This window comes from Microplitis mediator, chromosome 7 (assembly GCF_029852145.1).
Source record: "Microplitis mediator isolate UGA2020A chromosome 7, iyMicMedi2.1, whole genome shotgun sequence".
NCBI lineage: Eukaryota > Metazoa > Arthropoda > Insecta > Hymenoptera > Braconidae > Microplitis > Microplitis mediator.
Genome location: NC_079975.1, coordinates 13,965,509 through 13,987,725, shown reverse-complemented (window position 1 = coordinate 13,987,725; position 22,217 = coordinate 13,965,509). Strand labels below are relative to the sequence as shown.

Here is a 22,217-nt window from a genome sequence, read left to right as displayed (position 1 = left end):
ATTGGTGGTGGCAGAGGCCCATAAACATTCGCAGAACCTTTAGCTTTGGTGTAAGTCAACGTGTCAAAGCAATGATAGAGGAAGTCCTCCACCACCAACGTTGCCCTTGGATAACAGGTATCCTCCATTGTATAAGTGCCTTATCTTTTATTTTTATAATTAGCTACCCAGTATCATCTGATGATAGAACCTAGTTCTATTCCTCTGAGACTTTTTGGTTGATTGCAGAGGTCTAGCTGAGATGCTAGCGATCCAGGATATACGGAATTTGATAGATGCAGAATAGAATCAGTTTTTGAGTTATGGTATGGCAGGCCTCAACAGATATTTTGTGACAGTTGCGGTTGTGGAAGCCGTTTGGTCATTTTTAATCATTTAGTCTGACAGGCCTCAAAGGACAAGCTATGACCACTTGTACCGCTGAGAAAGTCATAGGTCACTTAGTTTAGAAGTTTGAAGATCCCAGCTGGTTGGTTCCAGGAGAGCAACTACCAAGGATATCCATACTCAAAATCAGGTTTGTGGTACGTTTGGCGAAGACTTGAGCCTCCAGTTACCGATATAGTAAAGATGAGTTTGATTTATGAATTAAGAATATAGAGGTCAGTTATAGATAATGATAATGTTTAGTTTGGGGTTGCGAATTTTGGGAATTGAGAAAAAGAAGTCGAAGGTAGACCTTTCAAGAGTACGGACGTGAGCATTCGGCTCTAGTCGCTCGAAGCGAGTAGACGTGTTCAGCAATGGCGCTACAGTTCATGGCATTGCGGAAAACTACAGGTTAAGATTATTGCTACAGAAGTATTATTTAAGACAGTGTAAGACGTTACTTGATATTTATTCATCAGTCATCAAGTATGAAATAATTATTATAAATAATTAAACGAGTTCGAGTCATAGTCTTCAGGTATAATGCTACTGTTTTAATTGAAGAAAAGATTTGATATCTAAGAGAATTATGAGAATATTGTTACATTTTAGAGTCACGTTTACGATTTATTGTTAATATGATTTTTATAAATAATTATAAGAAATATCTTGAGTTGTTAAGTTAATTATTGTCTAATTAATATCAAAATGAGATCCTTGTATGTTAGTTTTACGAACTGGTTAAAGAAAATGTTCTAGAGTATCGAATCCATAATTATTGTTCGAGCTTACCAAATATTACTTGATCATTGTTCAGTTCTAGTTAATTAATTTATTTATTTATAATGTATTGATACGCATCATTGAGAGTATAATGTACTTTCTGTTAAGACTAATTTTATTATCATTAGATTCAATAGTTTTTTATAGAGTAAAGTTATTTGTATTATGCTACATCATTCTGTTTATTTTTAAATAGAGATTTTAGATTATTGTTGTTGAATAAGAATACCAAATTCACTAATAATCTACATGACTGTTGAATGATGTAACCCGGACCACTACCTCTCTCAATAAACCTACACACTGAGCGACACCATTGCATACCGTAACTCTGTTTTTAGTTTTCCAGTCTATGTTTTATTTTTGCTTATAAGTTCTGAGCATTTTAGTTTTAGTTTCAGTGATTGGATAGTTTTTAATCTATAGAACCATCACAAAAACCACGCATAAATAATTATTTATGCGTGGTTTTTGTGATGGTTCTATAGATTAAAAATTATCCAGTTTTCATTCATGCGTGGTTTTGAGATAATTCCACAGATCAAAAATTATTAAATTTTCATGATTTACTGGTTTGGCGATTCCAGTATTATCTTCTGCAAGCTGGGAAGAAAATTTTTTTCGATAAAATGAATGCATAGATCTTTTTTAGCATTGAGTTTTTGGAGACTTTTAGGAGAAAAAGGACACGACATTTTCAGTACAAAATCAAGTCTCCTGCAAAAAAGTTCTTATAAGTCAAATCTCTAAAATCAATATTTAAAAAGATATGTGAACTTTAAGTAAGTAAATTTCAAAATTTTAGCTAAATGTCAATGTTTAATACGTAAGTATCAATTAATATATATCTATATAAAATGTAAAATACCCGTAACTATTCAACGAAATTGTTCTTAAGTACCAGCCTCATTTGCAATTCTTTTCAAAAATTGAATGATTAAAACACAGGTTTGAGAAATCTCGTTCGAATTTATAATTTCCTTGGGACCTAACAGATGAATTATGTTTGAAAAAACATGGTTAATGTAATGGTTTTTAATTATAAAACCGTTAATCTTGACATTTAGCTGAAACTCTGAATTTTAATTACTTAAAGTTCATATATCTTTTTAAATATCGATTCTGGAGATTTGGCTACAAAGAACTTTTTTGTAGGAGACTAAATTTTGTACAAAAAATGTCATGTCCTTTTTCTCCCAAAAGTCAACCGTTTACTAATTAACAACGAACAACCGCTAATTTCGTCGAAAATTAAACTTTCAAGGCTTCCACGAGGGCTGTGGTTGAAGGTGTTGTTAAGCACATACGGTTTTTTTCAAAGAGCATACAATTTTCTTCCAAAAAAACTTTGAACTAATAAGAAATGATTTAAGATGAGTGGATCGTGATTTTTCGATTTGGTGACAATAGAGACACTACTTTTCCGAGGTGTGCAATACGTGAATATGGGGCTGAAATTTATTCGATAAAAAGAAAAGAATCGAAATTTACATGCTTCTAGCATGAGAAAACTTCAACGACGTTGTTCCAGTTTTTAAAATTGTTATTAAAAGCTAAAAATTTTACTGAATTCTTATTTTTACATGTAAAACAAGATTTTCGATGGGGAACAAAAAAAAATATTCGTTTCAAACGGAGCACCCTAATATATGTATATATAAATACACATATAAACTTGTGAACCAAATGTATTTTCTGACTCAGCTCGTCGAGCTGAGTTTAGAGGTCGCAAACTTTTTCGATAATTTCATCATGAGGACAAATACTATACTTAAATTTTTATGAAATCTACTAAAAGTAATATTCCTTAATCTTCCCGAATAGTCCCCAATTAATCAAAAATAGTTTTTATCAATGATTATTTTGCTCTCGGTTAAATATACATCCATTATTTGATGGAAACGATTTCAAACTGTAGAGTTTACCTGTAAATGTAACTTGATAGTTTTCTTTTCTGGATGTGGTTACATCGTGGTAGATTTTTCTATTGGTAGAGATTCTAAGATGGTCGATATTTTATTGGAGCGGGAATTTTCTAGGTAGGCATGATGCGGCTGACTTCAATTGGATAGAGTGTTATTTTTGGTAAGGTCGCTAATGATTGAGTCGCATACCTGCCGATCCTTTTTTGTTCAACGTCAAAAGATGTTATTTAAATTTGCAGTAAATGACTAAAAAATTTAGCTATAAACTATGAACGCAACCTTGATAGTGAATCACTTCTAAATGAATGATTTTAACGGAAAAATCAAAAAGACTTTTCTTGTACCCGAGAAAAAATCATCAGACCTGATCATACATGATCATGCATTAATATCATGGATAACCATGCCTGAATATTTAATCAATCAGAGTTTTTAATCATGGATATTGATTCAATTATTTTGAAAAATATAGTTAATGTTTGATCGTGCATGATCCACGCTTGACTATGTTTGGCCTTGTCTAAATCATGCGCATGATATTTCGTTTGAACCGACTATTTTGTTTTCGAAAATATTGTTATAGGCATTAAAAAAATCTGTCTATTGGTTTGCCCTGTGGGCCAGCCCCAAAATTTCCCGCTGTTTTCGAGCTCAAGGAGCTTGAAAACATTGTTGTGAATACATTTCCGATCTCGAAAATACTTTTATATGCCACTGCTTTCGAAAATAAACCGTTTTTTAGCATTTCGTTTTCTGGCAGCAATCGACGCATTTTACTGAGTTTTAAAGCTGATCAGATTTTGGAATTGTTTGGTTGATTTTCAAAGATATTTGCAAATAACTGTTTTTTACCTTTTCTTTCTTCCGCGATATCTCTAGAACAAATTTACCGATTGAGATGGCTAAGGCGGTAATAGACGCATTTTATTAAGTACTAGAACTGATTAGATTTTGGAGCTGATCGTTTGAGTTGTTTCTAAGTAATCAATGAAAAATAAAAAAAACTTTTTTTTTTTTGTAATTTGCCAATATTTTTGAGTCCACTTGATCAAATGATCTGAAATTTCTACGAAAATTTATGGCTAACAAGCTCTTTCGATTGCCGCCTTAACCATCTAAATCGGTTCAATAGTTAAAAAGTTACAAAGAGTTTACATACATACACACACACACACACACACACACTCACTCCTGTATACTCACATACATACAGACACTCGGACATCATTCTGAAAATCATCCGAATAGCTGATCGGGTGAAAACAATAACTTTCTGAATTTTTCGAAAATCACCGATTTTCTGAGCAAGAAGTTAAAAATTCCACGCAAGTTTTTGCCTTTAATTTTAATTTCAAGTACTTTATATTTGATTTTGAAGTTTTTCCATTAAAATTTCATAGGAAAGTTAGGGTTTCTTTTCAATTCTCTATTACTCAGCAGCATTTCAAGTTATCAAGTCACCAATGGCGGCATTTTGTAGGTAATTAAATACTCTTAAAACGCCTCATTAGTAATTTTACTCAGACTATCATTATTTTTTCTGTATTGATTCTGAAAATAATTTTTTTAATTATAATTTGAGTGTTTAGTTGATATTAACTAAATGACGAAATTTGAAGCAAAAATGCAGGTAACGGTTTTTTAAGAAATTCAATTCTCTACAAAAAAGGTCCTCGTAGTTAGGTAGCTCATGTTCTTCGTTCCCGTGATATAGGGATTTTAGTGATTTTCTAAATTAACTATTTATTAAAATATTCGACCGAATGCCATTCAATTTTAATTTTTGATTAGTAAATAATCATTATTCTTACCCCGATTTCCCATGGGAATCTGCACCATGACAATATGGGAATTCAGGTACCCAAAATTTCCTATGTGGATTTCCCATATGGGAATCCAGATACCCATGATTTCCTACATGAATTCTTATATAAATCTATACTAGACTGTGCCAAATGAAATCGATATTTTTTTTTTTTTTTTCGGTCTGATACGAAAATTATGTTGTCTCACTAGAAAAAAAAAATCCTCCAAAAATTTCAGCTCGATATGTCTATTTTTCAGTTAGCGCTCGCGTAAATAAGAATTTTCTAATAAAATTTTTTTTTATCCCAACTTAATATTTTACAACTCATTAAATATAACTGATTAAAAAATGGCCAAGGTGCCATTTTGTAGGGGATCCAATTCTCCACAAAATAACTTTTGATCGAATGAAAAACATCAGCCAATTTTTTTCTGCAGCCATTTGAACCTAATTTTTTTTCAAAATTTACATTTATATTTATTATTAAACGCTTAGGAACCAATGTTGCTATGTATGAAACTTATTGAATTCAATTTCTCTAGGAACCTTTATGATCCCAAGGAATAGTTTTCATACTTGTAGTAATAAAACTAACATCAAACTATTAGCCCACAGAAAGTAGTCAGTTTTACATGGATTTACAAAATCAAATAGAAACACCTTTGATTTTGCTCCAATCATTTTTTTTCGATACCCAATAGGATATTAAGAAATTCTAGAAAGAATCAGAAGACGCTCGCCATTTGTTTATAAATAATAAGCATTTGAAAAAAATGTAAATTAAATAATTTTTTTCTCAGAACCTATTGGTTTTAGGTTTTTGAGGTCCACAGATAAATTGTAGAGCTTAAAAAGAAGAATATGTTACTTTTTTTTAAATCCCCGTCCGATCAGTAGCACCAAAGTTATAAATAATTGAAATTTCGGCTTATTTTTATAAACAAATGGTGTATCTTTTGAACAAATGATCAGATCGCTCTGAAATTTTAACCACTTATTTGTTACATTGAAATAAACATTTTTTTAAGTTGGTCAGAATTTAAAAAAAAAAATTGATTTTTTAGAGTCAAAAATGTACTTCAACTTCACGCGACAATATCTTTTGCTCTATTAACTTCCCGGACTTCGGATAAATTAGTAAAAATCAAGAATATTGTTGTTTATAAATTGGCTATTTTCAAAAAAATTATTTCTATAGTCACACCGAGTTATAGCGAGCTGAACGCAATTACAATTTTGGCCCGGCGCGCTCTCGGGAGTAGAGTAAGACTAGTAGTGGGGGTCACGGACAGTTGTGCTCAACAAGTAGTGCGGATAGAAAGACAGCAACTGAGCTCCCGCGGAGAACAGTTCAGTTGAGCCCAACTGTCCGTGACCCCCACTACTAGTCTTACTCTACTCCCGAGAGCGCGCCGGGCCAAAATTGTAATTGCGTTCAGCTCGCTATAACTCGGTGTGACTATAGAAATAATTTTTTTGAAAATAGCCAATTTATAAACAACAATATTCTTGATTTTTACTAATTTATCCGAAGTCCGGGAAGTTAATAGAGCAAAAGATATTGTCGCGTGAAGTTGAAGTACATTTTTGACTCTAAAAAATCAATTTTTTTTTTTAAATTCTGACCAACTTAAAAAAATGTTTATTTCAATGTAACAAATAAGTGGTTAAAATTTCAGAGTGATCTGATCATTTGTTCAAAAGATACACCATTTGTTTATAAAAATAAGCCGAAATTTCAATTATTTATAACTTTGGTGCTACTGATCGGACGGGGATTTAAAAAAAAGTAACATATTCTAAGCGTTTAATAATAAATATAAATGTAAATTTTGAAAAAACCCGATGAAAAAAGATTTTATACAATTGTATAGAATTATATATCAATTATATATGGACTATATATATAGACTATATATAATTGGATAGAAAAAATGGCCCGATCCAATTGTATACAATTTGTATAGAAATTGTATACAATTCTATAAAAATTGTGTACAATTCTATATAATTATATACAATTCTATATATTGCAATTAGATAGAATTGTATATAATTTGTATAAAATTGTATATAATTATATAGACTTGTATACAATTGTATACAATTTCTATACAGTTGTATACAATTGGATCGGGCCATTTTTTGTATATGATTTTATACAATTGTATAAATTCTTTTTTCATCGGGAAAATTAGGTTCAAATGGCTGCAGAAAAAAATTGGCTGATGTTTTTCATTCGATCAAAAGTTACTTTTGTAGAGAATTGTATCCCCTACAAAATGGCACCTTGGCCATTTTTAATCAGTTATATTTAATGAGTTGTAAAATATTAAGTTAGGTTAAAAAAAAATTTTATTTGAAAATTCTTATTTACGCGAGCGCTAACTGAAAAATAGACTGATCGAGCTGAAATTTTTGCAGGATTTTTTTTTTTTAGTGAAACAACTAAATTTTCGTATGGGACCGGAAAAAAAAAATATTGATTTCATTTGGCACAGTCTAATCTATATACTCTTATTTTAATTCCTATGTATTCTTACATAAGATCCATACTTTTCTACATGGTCATGTATGCTCATGCCAAGTCATTCTCAATCATGCAATACAATGCATGATCATTTATTTCCCGTTATTTATAGTCGTGCATAATTTAGTATGAATTGACATGCATCAGGCATGGCCATTTATGATTAAGCTTCGCCATGCACGAAAATTGCACAAATCATAGGGACTATTCTTCCCTCGTCATGCATGATTGATCATGATTTTACATGGTCATGCATGACATTGCATGATTCGTACAGTGTCATGAATGTTCATTCATGATTGAGCGTGGTCATGCATGACATTGCTTGAATTGTGCGTGACTAATGTTTACTTGGCATGCATGATCATGCATGTACTTGCACGAATCATGCATGATTGAGCTTGGCCACATATGCTTCATGCATGGTGTTGTATGAATCATGCACGACTATTCTTTCCTCACTATTCATTATCATTGAACTTAACTTTGCATGATCATGCATGAATAATGCAAAGTTATACCTGGATCGTACTCGACCATCCCTGAATCATGCAAGTCCACGCATCAATCATGCAGGAAGCAAGCATGATCGTGCATGACGATTTTTTCCCGGGTAGAGCGGAAAATTTCCTATTACAATCATTCTTGATCCGAGTTGCACATTTAGTTGCTCTAGAAATAAGAAATTAAATGCAAAAAGTAAAAAAATCTCATGTTATTTGAATGAAAAATGTAACATAATTTCAGCACGGTATAATTTGAAAATTAAGAGCTTGTTTAAATTGCATTATTTTTGTTTTTTAGGACAAAAACTAAAAATTCAGGGGGTGGCAGCAAAAAAAATTAACAACTTATGAAATAACGGACACCCTAATGTAATATAACCAGTAGAGTGGTCCAAAAAAAACATTTTTTATTTTTTTCAAGGGCTATTATCTCAAGAGCTTTTTTCAAGTATAAAAAAAATTCCCTCCCAAGCGCAGCTTGATATCTCAATTCTTCAAGATGCTCAATACATTTGTATTTTCCCATTTAAATAACACATACAAAATTTTTTTTTACGTTTTCATCCAGTAAAACTAGGAAAAAATTTTTTTTCTGAATTTTTCATCAATCATTCTGGTAGGAAATCTAATTCTCTACAAAAAAGTATCGAATTAGTTTTTTCGTATTCCTAACTCAATAGCTCAATAACTTTTCAACCGTTAGGATTACGAAAAAACTATTTTCATACTTTTTTGTGAGAATTAAATTCCCTACAAGAATGGTTGATGGAAAATACAGAAAAAAATTTTATTCGTAGTTTTACCGGATGAAAACGTAAAAAAAAAATTTTTACGTGTTATTTGAATGGGAAAATATAAATGTATTGAGCTTCTTGAAGAATTGAGATATCAAGCTGCGCTTTGGAAGGAATTTTTTTTATACCTTAGAGAAGTCTTTGGAATGATAGCCAAAAAAATTTTTTATTTGGACCACTCTAATAACCAGCTTTGTCATTACAGTTCTGCCTACAAATCTTATCGGATCCTTATGAAAATTTCGACACTTATTTTATAGGCGATTATCTTGATCAAGTTCGAAGATGAGCCAAATCAGTTGATTAATTTAAAAGCTATGGCTGTTTTAAATTTTAACGATTTTTTGAAAAAATTAGTTTATAATCACTGTTAAAGTTGAGATAGCTTCAACACTAAATGTCAGAGAAAATTTCGGTAAAAATTATCTCAAAGCTTGTTAAATAAGCTTTAATTTTTGGCCTTAAACTTTATGTTTCGACTATTTTCCTAATAATTTGATTGCCTTAAATTTGTGGACAGAATCAAGAAAATTACTAAATATGATTTTAGTCCCTGATAACTTATGCATTTCACATTTTAATCTCATTTCGGCAGTTATATGTTAATGAAAGCTAACTAATCTGTAAACTATACAACTATTACATCTCTTAAATGTATGCCTTTTATTACTAATAAAGTTTCAAACGGAACTGTATGCCTTATAATTATAACTAGTCTTGTCATGACGATAGCATCTACAATTCTCATCGTATCCTAATAACAGTCTCCACATTCTATGGGCGACTATCTTAATTAAGTTTGCAGATAGGCTGAATTGATTGATTAGTTCAGAAGTTATTGCTGTTTGAAGTTGTCACGATTTTTCGAAAAAATTATTTGTTTACTATTATTGCTTGTATAACTTTATGCCCTTATATAACATCTATGAAAATCTCATTCGATCAAGTCTATGGCTCTTATTAATTTTGGCGTTTTAAACAAGCATGTATAACCTATTGTAAATGTAATGTACCTTGTCGTCCCGATAGCCCTCACAATATCAGATTTTATTGAAGTTTTTCACACTTATTCTTTGGATAATTACCTCAATCATACTCAAAGATGAGCTAAATTGGTAAATTAATTAAAAAGCTATAGGTGATTTCAATTTTTCAAATTTTCTTAGTTCATATCTATTAAAATCAGTTTGAAATCCGATTATTGAGCGTTTAATAGTATTTCTCACCTCATTATTGTAATTGTTTCTTCAATAATTTGGTAAGCTAGGAAACTTTGAAAAAATACAGAAAAAAAATTTCTGCAGCTTTGATCTCAGTCAAATTTTGTATGATACGACATAACAAAGTTCTGTAACATGTATGTTGTCACCTACGGAAAATAGTTTAAATATCGCTATTACAACTTCATTGAGAAATGTGTCCTTCGTTTTATACCTGGTTTCATAAGCATGAGGAATCCTCATTGAGGATAATTGGTGTTATACGCCGATAACATTTTTACGGAGAGTCTATAACTTGTTTTTATTTTTGAAATTTAATTTACTACGACTACCCATATATATATTTATATTGATAATGCCACTGGTTCTAGGTGTCATAATTTAGTGAACAAAATCGAAATTGACGATAGTAATGATATCCGAACCGATTTGATATTGCTTAATTCTGAAAATAATAACAAGATTAAAATATTCTGTTTGTGCACATTTTTTATTTGATAGACATATAGATATCAAGGATAAATTCCTTTTAATAGACTTTTAGATATTATAATCCCGATTAAAGAACTTAATAAACGCATAATGTTTGTTTATTAGAGTATCCTATTCAAAGTAAAATACTTAAAATAACACGTCAATGCACTATATAACCTTTAGGGATAATTTAAGTGGCATTCATTTCAAATTGTCGTGCATAAATCACACCCTCCACTTACCGTCTGAATCATGAAATTGAAATAGAACGGAATAATTCAGTTTTCTATAGATGAATTGAAAAATGTAGTAATTTTTTATTCTGTAATTGTTTCAGCTATCCGCACCTCGATATCCAGCCGTAGTAAAGCTGGGACATGCGCATGGAGGTATTGGAAAAGCTCGAGCAGAAAACAGCCAAGAGTTCATAGACCTGGCATCGTTTGCCGCATTAACAACTACGTACTGTACAGCTGAGCCATACATTGATACTAAATACGACGTTCACGTTCAAAAAATCGGCAATAATTACAAAGCATTCATGTTAGTTGAATCTAATCAATTTGATTAATATCATAATATAGTTATAATACTTAAATAGTTTGTATCGTGTTCCGTAATCTTATTAACGATTAAAACCAGAGTTAGCTTCCTGGTAGGTAAAATTAACAACACCGATAAACTAATACTTATGAATCCATTCGGTGAATATTTCACTTCACTATAATTTTCAGAAAAGAAAGTTACTGAATTCAAATTGATATTCAAAAGTTGAGTTTTCGACGGATATTTATGTCGTTAAGCTTAGAAATACATTCTGACTCATCTCAGCGTGATTTGCTGGGCATCTAGAAATCAATTAACCATGCGAGAAATCTCGGAAAAAATTGATTCGGAAAAAACAGCCCCGGAAAAAATGGACTCAAAATAAATGTGTTTGACAACATGAATTCAGAATAACTAGACCTGATGTTACACAAATTTTCGGAGATCAATCCATACATAGAATAATCATAGAATCTAATAACTAAAATGCGGCGACTATAATTTATTGAATGAAAAATCTTATTTATAATTTAACACATATTTAGAACTTTATACTATATCTTTTACAACTTTAATTAAATGACTAGTTGTTTGTTCGATTTATTACGTTATAATTAATAGTTATTAGATTATATTGATTGATAAATTACATTTTTTCAAATATATTACGTTCCGATAATATTTTACCGATGAAATGAAATCAATTATTGTGAATTAATCAATTTTATTCGTTGTCGTAAAAATTAGTAATGATAAGAGAGTCACCGTGGCTTGCAGATACTCTTAACAGATGATGATGCATGAGACCCGGACCACGACAATTTTCTCACAAAGAACCTGCGATGCGGCGTCAACATTTTGTCATCTCTGTTGCGCTTTATTATATTTTTATAATGACTAGACAGTCAGTCTTTCGGGAGAGCTCATAGAGCTCAAACATCTACTCTGCTTTTCATAATCAATAAGCCTAAAGCCAAGTATAAAGTAATCCAACCTTATTTTAGGTTGCCATTAGGCAGCCCAACATGATTTCTAGGATATTTTGGGTGCTGTTGCCGGTAGCCCAAAAAGCACCTATCTAATATTGGGTACTGATACCAGCTGACCAATCATTTATTTAATCCTGGACGCTGCCACTGGCTGCCCAGGATTTTTTTAATTCAGCATCCTTATAAATGACATGAAATATGCGTCCTTTTCACACCCGAAGGGTTTTAGGCGCAGAATTAACTCTACCCAAGATTGGACTACAACTTAACTTGATTTTGTGTGACTATTTCATCAAGTCAGATGAATTTTTATATGAATTGTAATTAATGAAATAATACGGCTACATGATATAATACTATCGGCCAAGTATCTACGTTAATTGACAATTCGTAAAATTTAGAAATGAATGATAAATGATACAATAACACCGTTACATTATGTGAAACTATTGGTCGAGTATCTCAATCGATATACAACTTAATTGAATTTTAAAATAAGATAAACCGTACTTAAGAAAATAATACCGCTACATGATATGTAATTATCGGTCAAGTACTTCTGTTAATGATGATTACTTATTGCACGTCAGAGGCGGATTTTTGCAATAAGATTACGCGCTGTCTTCACCGTTTACGCGGACCGTAGGACTGAAGATCTAGAGATCCGGTAAGCAACTAAGGCTTCGAGCTAGATTTTGAGTGTTTTTATATTGGTGATTAGATTTTTGATGGGGAATAATCAATAAATGTCATCGATGAAAAATAACGTTTGATTCCCGTTGGTGACTAATCATTCGTTCGTCATATTTGCAATATCTTAGTCAACGCGTAATGGTAAATGTAGGTCCGTGCTTGCACTGCGTTTTTGCAATTTTATGAAAGCGGAGTCGGCTGTTCTACTTTTTTGTAATATTTGGCAACTAATAAAAATTATAATTTAAAAAAAAATGTAGGGTGGACATAATATTAATGTAATCAGCACGAATTATTCTCAATCGTTTACGGTTAGATTGCCATAATAAAGTTTTTAGGTAGATTTCGTTAGAAATCTGACTATTGCAATAGGTCTCATGAAGGAATTGTCAAAGAACTTTGTCACCATATGCCTTATTTTATCGAGCAGAGTTGAAAAATATCATCCACTTTGTACGATATATATATATGATACATATGTATTATAACACAAAAACAAGACGCTAACTTTTGCCTTACAACTTCGTTCTCTGCCTTTAGCCTCCAGTCTCAATACGAATAGGGCGCCAGGTAATTTTTATCACTGGAATCACAAAACCAGTAAATCTTGAAAATTAGATAATTTTTGATTTGTGGAATTAGCTCAAAACCACGCATAAGTAAAAAGCTGTTATGTCCGACTATTATTTAATTTAATATTTGGGTTGCGTGGATTAGGCGTTCGGACTAACCAATGCAATTTTCGGCTCAAATGTTTAGTCCGAGCCTTATTTTATTTTTAGGGACACGTTTCGATGCGGATCTTCTTTTAATTCTAGTTATAGCTAAATAGAGGTATCTTTCTATTTATATGTATATATTATATGTTACCCGATACATACAGTTATGAAATTGTGACGTCCTTATTTCCTCCTAAGTTGAGGCTGATTGAAATTTTGTTATCGAGTTTAAAAGAGAAAATAGCCACTTATAAACGTCTTACCTTTACGGTGATAATTCTTCTTCGATTACTTTTTTTCCTGGGGGACTCCTTCGTTGTGGACCCTTGGACCCTTGAAGTGTGTTCTTTGGACTGATTGTCGGTCTCTCTCTCTCTCTCGTGCAAGCGATGTTCGAGCGAGGGTAGGTTGTTAATATTAACTAACTTTTTTTTAATTCATTAAACACAAAAACTGTTTCACTTAGGTTTTCTTTTTATTTTAATTTAGAAACTTTAAATTTTAGCAATGATAAAATGCCTTTATTTTTTTCTTAATAGAAATTAGAGATGATACTCTTTTTTATTTCCTGAATAATATTATTTGAGAAATTGTGTAAGGATACTGCTGTACCTAATTTGCGACTCTTCGCTGAAACTAATCAACTGATAACCGAAAAGCAAACCGCTCGGTAGAGTGAGTTTGCTCTTCGAAATTTTTAACGCTGCAACCATGGGGGTCCGAGTTTGGAAAAGAGGGGGTTTCGGTATCTTGCATAGTATGAGATGTCCCGTTGACGGAACTTAATTTAAGTCAATGCTAATTGTGGGTGTTACCACGCTTTAGAATAATTGTTGTAAAAAGTAAGTGGGGTACTTAAGAAGGATAAGGGAATGAAAGACAGAAGAAAGAAATCTGATATGACGTTCTGTATCGTTCAATTGAACCCATTCTGGTTTCTCTTATGAGAAAATGGAATATTTATTACCTAAGAGTGTTCAACATGAGTTTGAAAAAGTTTGCGAAGTCGGACATAACAAAGCTAAAACTGAAACTCAACATAATGCTAAGAACTTATAAGCAAAAACAAAACAGAGTTACGGTATGCCATGGTGTCGCTCAGTGTGTAGGTTTATAGAGACAGGGAGTGGTCCAGGTTACATCATTCCAAATCCATCTAGATTATTAGCGAATTCGCAATTTTTATGAAACAACAATAATCTCAAATCTCTTTTTAACAATTAACAAAATACTGTAACATCATACAAATAATTTTACTCTATAACAAAATACTGAATCTAATAATATGAAAGTAATCTTAACAGAAAGGTGAATTGGCATCTAAATGATGCGTGCCAATACATTAGAATTAATTAATTAATTAATTAAATAGAACTAAATAATAATCAAATAATATTCGGTAAACTAGAACAATAATTATAAATTCGAGACTCTAGAACATTTTCTTTAACAAACTCGTATAACTAACGTACATGCCCGTAAAAAATGAATCATACATGGCCTTGTATGAACGCTCCATACATGGCCATGTATGAAAATTGGCCAGACATGGCCATGTATGACCATACATACCTTGATACGGCCATATATGACTTGACATGACTATGTATAGAAATTTTAACTAAATTAAAAAAAAAATTTTTATTTTTTTTGTTTTTAATTATTTTGGCGATGCAGAGATTATCAGAAGTGCGAATAATTGAATTCCTAACCGAATTGGAAATTTTTAATTCAGAGAAAAAACGCTAGACTTATTGATGACTGAACCCGGGACCTCCCGTACGAAACACCGACGCTTTGACAACTAGGCTATACGACCGACAGTTACAACGAAGTTCAGTTGTGCTACGTAAGATTGAAAGAATATAATCACTTTCGAAAAAGCAAAATATAATCATCAATATGCTTTTAGAGAGATCAAAAAAATTTCCTATTTTTTTCACACTACAACCTCTAGTTTATAAGGAATTAAAATAGTCAGCTCAAATTTTTTATATAAAATATCTGTATGTCTACATATGGCCATACATGCCCATTAGGGTGTTTCGTATGTAGAGGATATTTTTTTTTTTCTGTCCTACCTGAAAAACTAACAATTTATAGTACAAAAAAAATATTTCCGCACGAAAAAAAATTCTAAGTCAATTAGGGGCTTAGCGCATCGAAAAATTCAATTTCCCATTTAATTAACATGGAAAAAAAAATTTTGTTTAGTTTGGAATTTTTTACCTCGGCAATGGCTTACTGTACGAATAATCCCAGCATACATTTTTGTCGGGAATTTAACGCTCTACAAAAAAAGTGTTCAATCATTTTTTGTTAAATCCATCTGTTCAAAAGTTATTGAACCTCGAAGTCAAGTTAAAGAAAATTTCGAGATATTTTTACTTTTTCGGCGAAACTATCGGACTTATCATAAAATGTCATAGAATTTTTTTTGTAGAAAATTTTATTTTCTACAAATTATTTTGGATAAATTTTTTTTAAATTCTGCATTGTTTTCTAGTTATTTCCATTTTAATGCCAAGCTCCTAGAAAAATAGTGTTCTGATCAATTTTAAGAGCCTGGCATTAAAATGGAAATAACTAGAAAACAATGCAGAATTGAAAAAAAATTTATCGAAGATAATTTGTAGGAAATAAAATTGTCTACTTAAAAGATTCTATGGCATTTTATAACAAGTCCAATAATTTCGCCGGAAAAGTAAAAAGATCTCGAAATTTACTTTAGATTGACTCCGAGGTCCAATAACTTTTGAACAGATGGATTTATCAATAAATGATAGGAGACTTTTTTTGTAGAGCGTTAAATTCCCCACAAAATGGTATGCTGGACTTATACGTACAATAAGCCATTACCGAGGTAAAAAATTCCATACTAAAAAAAAAATTTTTCCCATGCTATTTAAATGGGAAATCGAATTTTTCGATGCGCTAAGTCCCTAATTGACTTAAAAATTTTTTTCAAGCGGGAATATTTTTTTTGTTCTATAAATTGTTAGTTTTTCAGGTAGGACAGAAAAAAAAATATCGCCTAAATATGAAACACCCTAATGCCCATGTATGAACTATATACGGCCATGCATGGCCATATATGTTTTATTTTCACAAGTAACTATATGGTTGAAATTATATTTAATATAGTTTAACAGATATAGTCATATAGTAATAACAAAAGATAGAGTAATGGCAACTCTCTGGTATAGTGCTGGGTTCTTTCTGTAAAAAAAATATTTCAGACAGTACTGTATGCTATCTAGACTGTATCCAGTACTGTCCGAAAAAGTACTCAACGCTACAACTATGTATGGCCATACATACCCATACGTGGACTATGCACGGTCACATATATTTAATTAATCACGGGCATACATGGTCATATATGGTCATACGTTTTTATGTGCGTATATACATGGACTATATACGGCCATGTATGGCCATATATGTTAAATTAATCACGGACATACATGGGCATATATAGTCATACAAAACCATGTATGGTCATACATGGCTTCGTATGGTTCATATATGGCCATGCATGACTGTATTAAAAAAGTTTGTATGCCCATGTATGGTCATATATGCTCCATGTATGGCCATATATGCTTCATGTATGAGCCATATCCGGTCATGTATGATTCATTTTTCACGGGTGGGTCTCATTTTGATGTTAATTAGACAATAATTGATTTAATAACATATTTCTTATAATTATTTCATAAAATAATATTAATAATCAATCGTGAACATGACTCTAAAATAATACAATATTCTCATAATTCTCACAGATCGTAAATCTTTACTTTAATTAAAAACAGTAGCATAATACCTCAAGACTTTTGACTCGAACTCGTTTAATTATTTATAATAATTATTTCATACCTGATGACTGATGAATAAATATCAAGTAACGTCTCACACTATTTTAAATAATACTTCTGTAACAATAATCTTCACCTGTAGCTTTCCGCAATGCCATGAACTGTAGCGTCATTACTGCAGGCGTCTACTCGCTTCAAGCGACTAGAGTCGAATGCTTACGTCCGTACTCTTCGAAGGTCTCCCTTCGACTTCTCTCTCTCAATTCAAAATTTAAAACCCCAAACTCAATCTTATCGTTAATAATAACTGACCTCTATATTCTAAATTCCTAAATCAAACTCAATCTTTACTATATCGGTAACTGGAGGCTCGAAAAATAACGTCACTGTATATAGATTAGGGAAGTTCGTTTCCTGTGAAAGTTTGTTTTCCGTTGCTTATCAAGATAAATATTATTTTTGATGCCGAAACAAAAATTCTTGCCAAGTTTAAGCTCTTAATTTCAATCCTACGTACTTTCCATTTGATTTCAAAAATTTCCCATATTAAATACACGTAAATTAAATTACTTTTTTTTAAGATTCTAATACCTAGCTGCATTTGATGATATCAAAGTGCCGTTAGTCACGAATAGTAGGAAACTTAGTGTTCTTTAAGTGTTCCTAATAACTTAACTGATGTTAAGGCTGCTTCATTTGTGTCCGTTGTATAAGTCATTTTTCCTACGAAATTGACCTTTGTCAGCTTGCAGAACTTAAAAAATTACGTAAACCTAAAAATTACACTAAAAATGTTGGTGGAATACTATAGGAAATTTCATTCCCTTCAATAAAAAGTCCTATGAGTTAAGTTACTAAAGTCCATAGTTTCTGAGTTGTAGTAATTTTAATAATTTGAAAAATAAAATGTTAATTGTAATTTTTTTTTTTTTGATGATTCGATTTGATTCACAAGGATGATGATCACAATGAGTTGAAATTGAATTCAATATCTCCTCATCTATTACGCGTTTTATTTTCTAATAGCACATGAACAGTAGTAATACATACGTCATCAACTTTCACGCTTATCACTTATAGTCCGGAACAACGACGGTGCAAGTTCGCGATTGTCACCCATACACCATTCTAAAGCTTTTTTAAAGCTAATTTAAACCTAATATTAAGTCGATTCATTATTTCATTAGTTACAAAATAAATGATTTGAATTTAAGAAACCAGTGCTGTCAATTGTTACGTCTAAAACTTCGTAAACACGATAACTTTCGATAGACACAATTGATCGGACTTACTTTTTAACTTCCCACTAAGAAAATCGACGATTTTCGAAAAATTGGAAAGTTATTGTTTTCACCCCGATTTTCGAAAGTCGAGTTTTCATCAGATGTCGACGTTTTGAGGTCCTAGGAAGCTATTCTGACTATTTTCAGAATGATGGCTGAGTGTATGTATGTATGTGTGTGTGTGAGTGTGTAAACTCTTTGTAACTTTTTAACTAATGAATCGATTTGGATGGTTGAGGTGGCAATCGAAAGAGCTTGTTAGCTCTCAACTTTTCTAAAAATTTCAGATTATTTGATCAAGCAGACTCGAAAATATTGGCGAATTACGAAACAAAAAAATTTTTTTTTTTAGTTTTTTAGTGATTTCTCAGAAACGACTTGAACGATAGACTTCAAAATCTAATCAGCTCTAGAAATTTATAAGCCACGTCGAATGCCACCTCAACCATCTCAATCGGTTAATTTGTTCGAGAGATATCGTTGGCGAAAGAAATGATAAAAAACGGTTTTTTTCGATTATCTTTGAAGTGACTCATCCAATCAATTTCAAAATTTAATCAGCTCTAGAATTCAAGAAAACGCGCCGATTGTCATCTCAAACGTCAAAATCGGTTGATTAGTTTAAAAGATATCGGCGCTGAAAAGTTAGGAAAATAGCATTTTATGTTATTTTTTCCAGATAAATCAAAATATAATGTGCTAAAATGTCTCTGAAATCATACCAACTCTATCTCTTTATAGTCTCTGTTGATCATCATATAATGACTTCTAGCGTGTTCTTTAGTTTAAATCAAATTATCCGCAAGAAATTGAGAAAACCCAGTTTTTAATATTTTTCTCGGATATTTCATATATTATTGCTCTAGCCTAAGTCAAAACTCACTGAAATCTTGATTTTGATCACTGACAATGATTTCTGCCTCAACACATTTATTTCAGAAAACATAATCGATAATAAAAATTTTAAAGCCGCTTCTTCATTAATGATTTTCGATTCTTAACTTTTCAAACTCTAGCATAAAACGTAACTTGTTAGAGCTTGAAAAACTCGTAAAAAAATGATTCCATGTAATAGCATTTTCGAGCTCGAAGAGCTCGAAAATATAATCACAGTGATGTTTTCAAGCTCCTTGATCTCGAAAACAGCGGGGAGTTTTGGGGCTGGCCCGCAGGGTCAACCGACGCCCAGATTTTTTTTTACTGTCTATGTGTTTTTTATTGCAAAAACTCATAAAAATCACTATCTAAATTCTTCTGGTTTAATTGTAATTAATTGAAAACCTGAAACTGATTATTTGCGAAAAATTTAACTGCCATTTTTACTGTTGTTATTATTTTTTTCATTGTTTCTCTCTATCAACTACTGGTAGCAACACTAGCGTACTTGTATAGTTGAAAAAAAAAGAGCCACATCTAAGACAAAAAGGCAGGATATTAAAAAAAAGTGTTTGTAAGAAAATACCAAGCTGAAAATAGAAAGAAAAAAAATCAAATTCATAATTCGTAAGTTGAATAAAAATTCATATTAAAAAAATACATGAATATTATATAATCAAAGTAATGATTAAAATTAAAATAAGCGATTGAGGTGTGTACTTTGCATTTTTCGACAAATTTTTTTTGTCCCAAGCGGAAATTTTGTTGTAAATATAAAAAAAAATATTACCTAAAAATTTCAGCCCTTAATATGAATATAAAGCACTTTCCTAGATCGGGAGAAGAATTCCCCTACAAAATACACGTAAACTTTGACTTATTTTAATTAATATCAATAACTTAGCGTAATTTTATGTTATCATATAGTTCCAAAAAAGCGATTTTCTCAAGATGAAATGCTCTACAAAAATGCTTATTGCGTCGTAACTGTAATCTGCACCTGAAAGATTGTTCGCGTCACCAAGGCTGAATTTCGTCGAAAATTTCTATTCTTTCTTTTAAGTTATTCCATTAATGACTGGATTTATGGAAAAAACTGGAATAATAAACTTACAAAAATCTTAACTTCCAACAAAAAATCTCCCATAAACCGAATCACTAAGATTGATATTTCTTCAGATATTATGCTTGTACTTTGTTGTAATATGAAAGTTTTAAGAATTTTCGAATCAAACTTTCTTGAGTACAGGTTAACTATTTTTTTGGTATTACAATCTCAAGTAATAAACTTTTTTTCACAATCAAGTGACATCCAAGATGAAAAACTAAAACATTCAAGCATAATTTTAAAAAAATAACCTTCATAAAAAGGTCTTAACTTTTTTTGAAGAAAATAAAAATTTCGAAAACTGAAGTTATTCATTGCATTTCTCTGGTATTAAAATTTTCGTTTACCTGTAAAGAAAATTATAGAAATATAAATGGTTATCTAAGTCGTTACTCTAGTCTTTTTTTTTTATAAAGCCAGTCATCAATGAAATAAGTTAAATAAATACGAGTTTTCCAAGAAATTCAGCTTTGGTGACCCGTACAATCTTTCAGGTGCAGATTACAGTAACGACACAATACGCATTTTTGTAGAGCATTTAATCTGGCTCTACGACGCTAGTGCCCCAATGTAGCCTAAGCGACTTCGGGAAAAGTAAAAGAATTGGTCAATAATTGGTAATGGATGGTTAGAGACTTCCGTTTCCGGTGACATAGTGTTAAAAGGTGTTTAGATTTTTGGTGGTGATTTTGTATAGTTTTTGGTGGGTGGAGAGAGAGTATAAGGGAGTTTTTGGTTTTGAAAAGCAGGGGAAGGTAAGAGAGAACTAAGAGAATATTAAAATTTGGGGTAGGATGGGAGAAAGGGCGTAAATTAAGGGTGTTTGTAGAGGTGGAGATAGGTAGGTAAAGAGGTAGCAATAGGTAAGGTAGGCTGCGGTGGGTAAGGTAGTATGTCGATTGGTAAAGAAGGTAGTCAAGCGGGAAATTTTAATTTAAAAAGACTAGGTATAAGTAGAGTTGGTAGTGCGGGGGATTTGACAGAAGCAGTCTTAAGGTATAAACAAAAAGAGATGGAGCTGGAAGGGGAAATAAACTAAGCAAAGGATCTAGAAGAGAAAGCGGTATTCAAGAGAAGTAAGAAATTAGTAAGATCGACGGAAGATCGACGGAAGATAGAAAGAAAACTGGAGGAAGAAAGAGTATGAAGAAGATAAGAGTTGTTGACAAGGAAAGGAAAGGGTTAGTTTTGATAAAACTGGAGGGCTTAGAAAATAAAAGGGAGGTGATGGTGGCAAAAAGTCAATTGAAAGGGGAAAGAGTCAGAATAGATGACGATCTTACGAAAGAGGAGAGAAGAGTGAAAAGATTAATTATGGATGAGGCAATGACGGAGAGGGGGGAAGAAAACAGAGTAAAAGTAGGATACATGGAGATGTGGGTGAATGATAAGATGAGGGTGTGGGATGAATTGGAAGGGGAGTGGAGCTGTCAGGAGGGAAAAAAATGGGGGGAGCAGAAGAAAAAATGGGGGGAAGGCGGGGTGGATAAGAGGGAGGGGAGAAATGGGGGTAAGGGGGTGTATAGAATAGGTTTTTGGAACGTGGCGGGGTTGAAGAATAAGGACAATGATTTCTCGGAAGGGCTAAAGGAGTGGGATGTCGCAATTTTGATGGAGACATGGGTGTATGTAAAGAAAGAGGAAGGAATTAGGGGGAGCTGGAAAAGGAGTTTCAATTGAGAGTTGCAGGAGGCAGTAGCTTCGAAGGGAAAAGGGAGAACAAAAGGGGGCATGGTTGTTTTTATTTACATGTTTAGGTTTCTACGATATTTAA

The 22,217-nt window shown here is 31.9% G+C and overlaps 1 protein-coding gene across 2 annotated transcripts in view; it reads left to right on the top strand.

The window, feature by feature from the left end:
• The window catches only part of LOC130672386 (synapsin), a 513,694-nt gene that overhangs the window by 316,173 nt on the left and 175,304 nt on the right, over positions 1 to 22,217 (top strand). For both annotated transcript variants that reach the window (XM_057476939.1, XM_057476938.1), the window contains exon 7: positions 10,746 to 10,951. In XM_057476939.1, the coding sequence (XP_057332922.1) occupies positions 10,746 to 10,951 (206 nt within the window). The remainder of the gene's footprint in view (positions 1 to 10,745; positions 10,952 to 22,217) is intronic.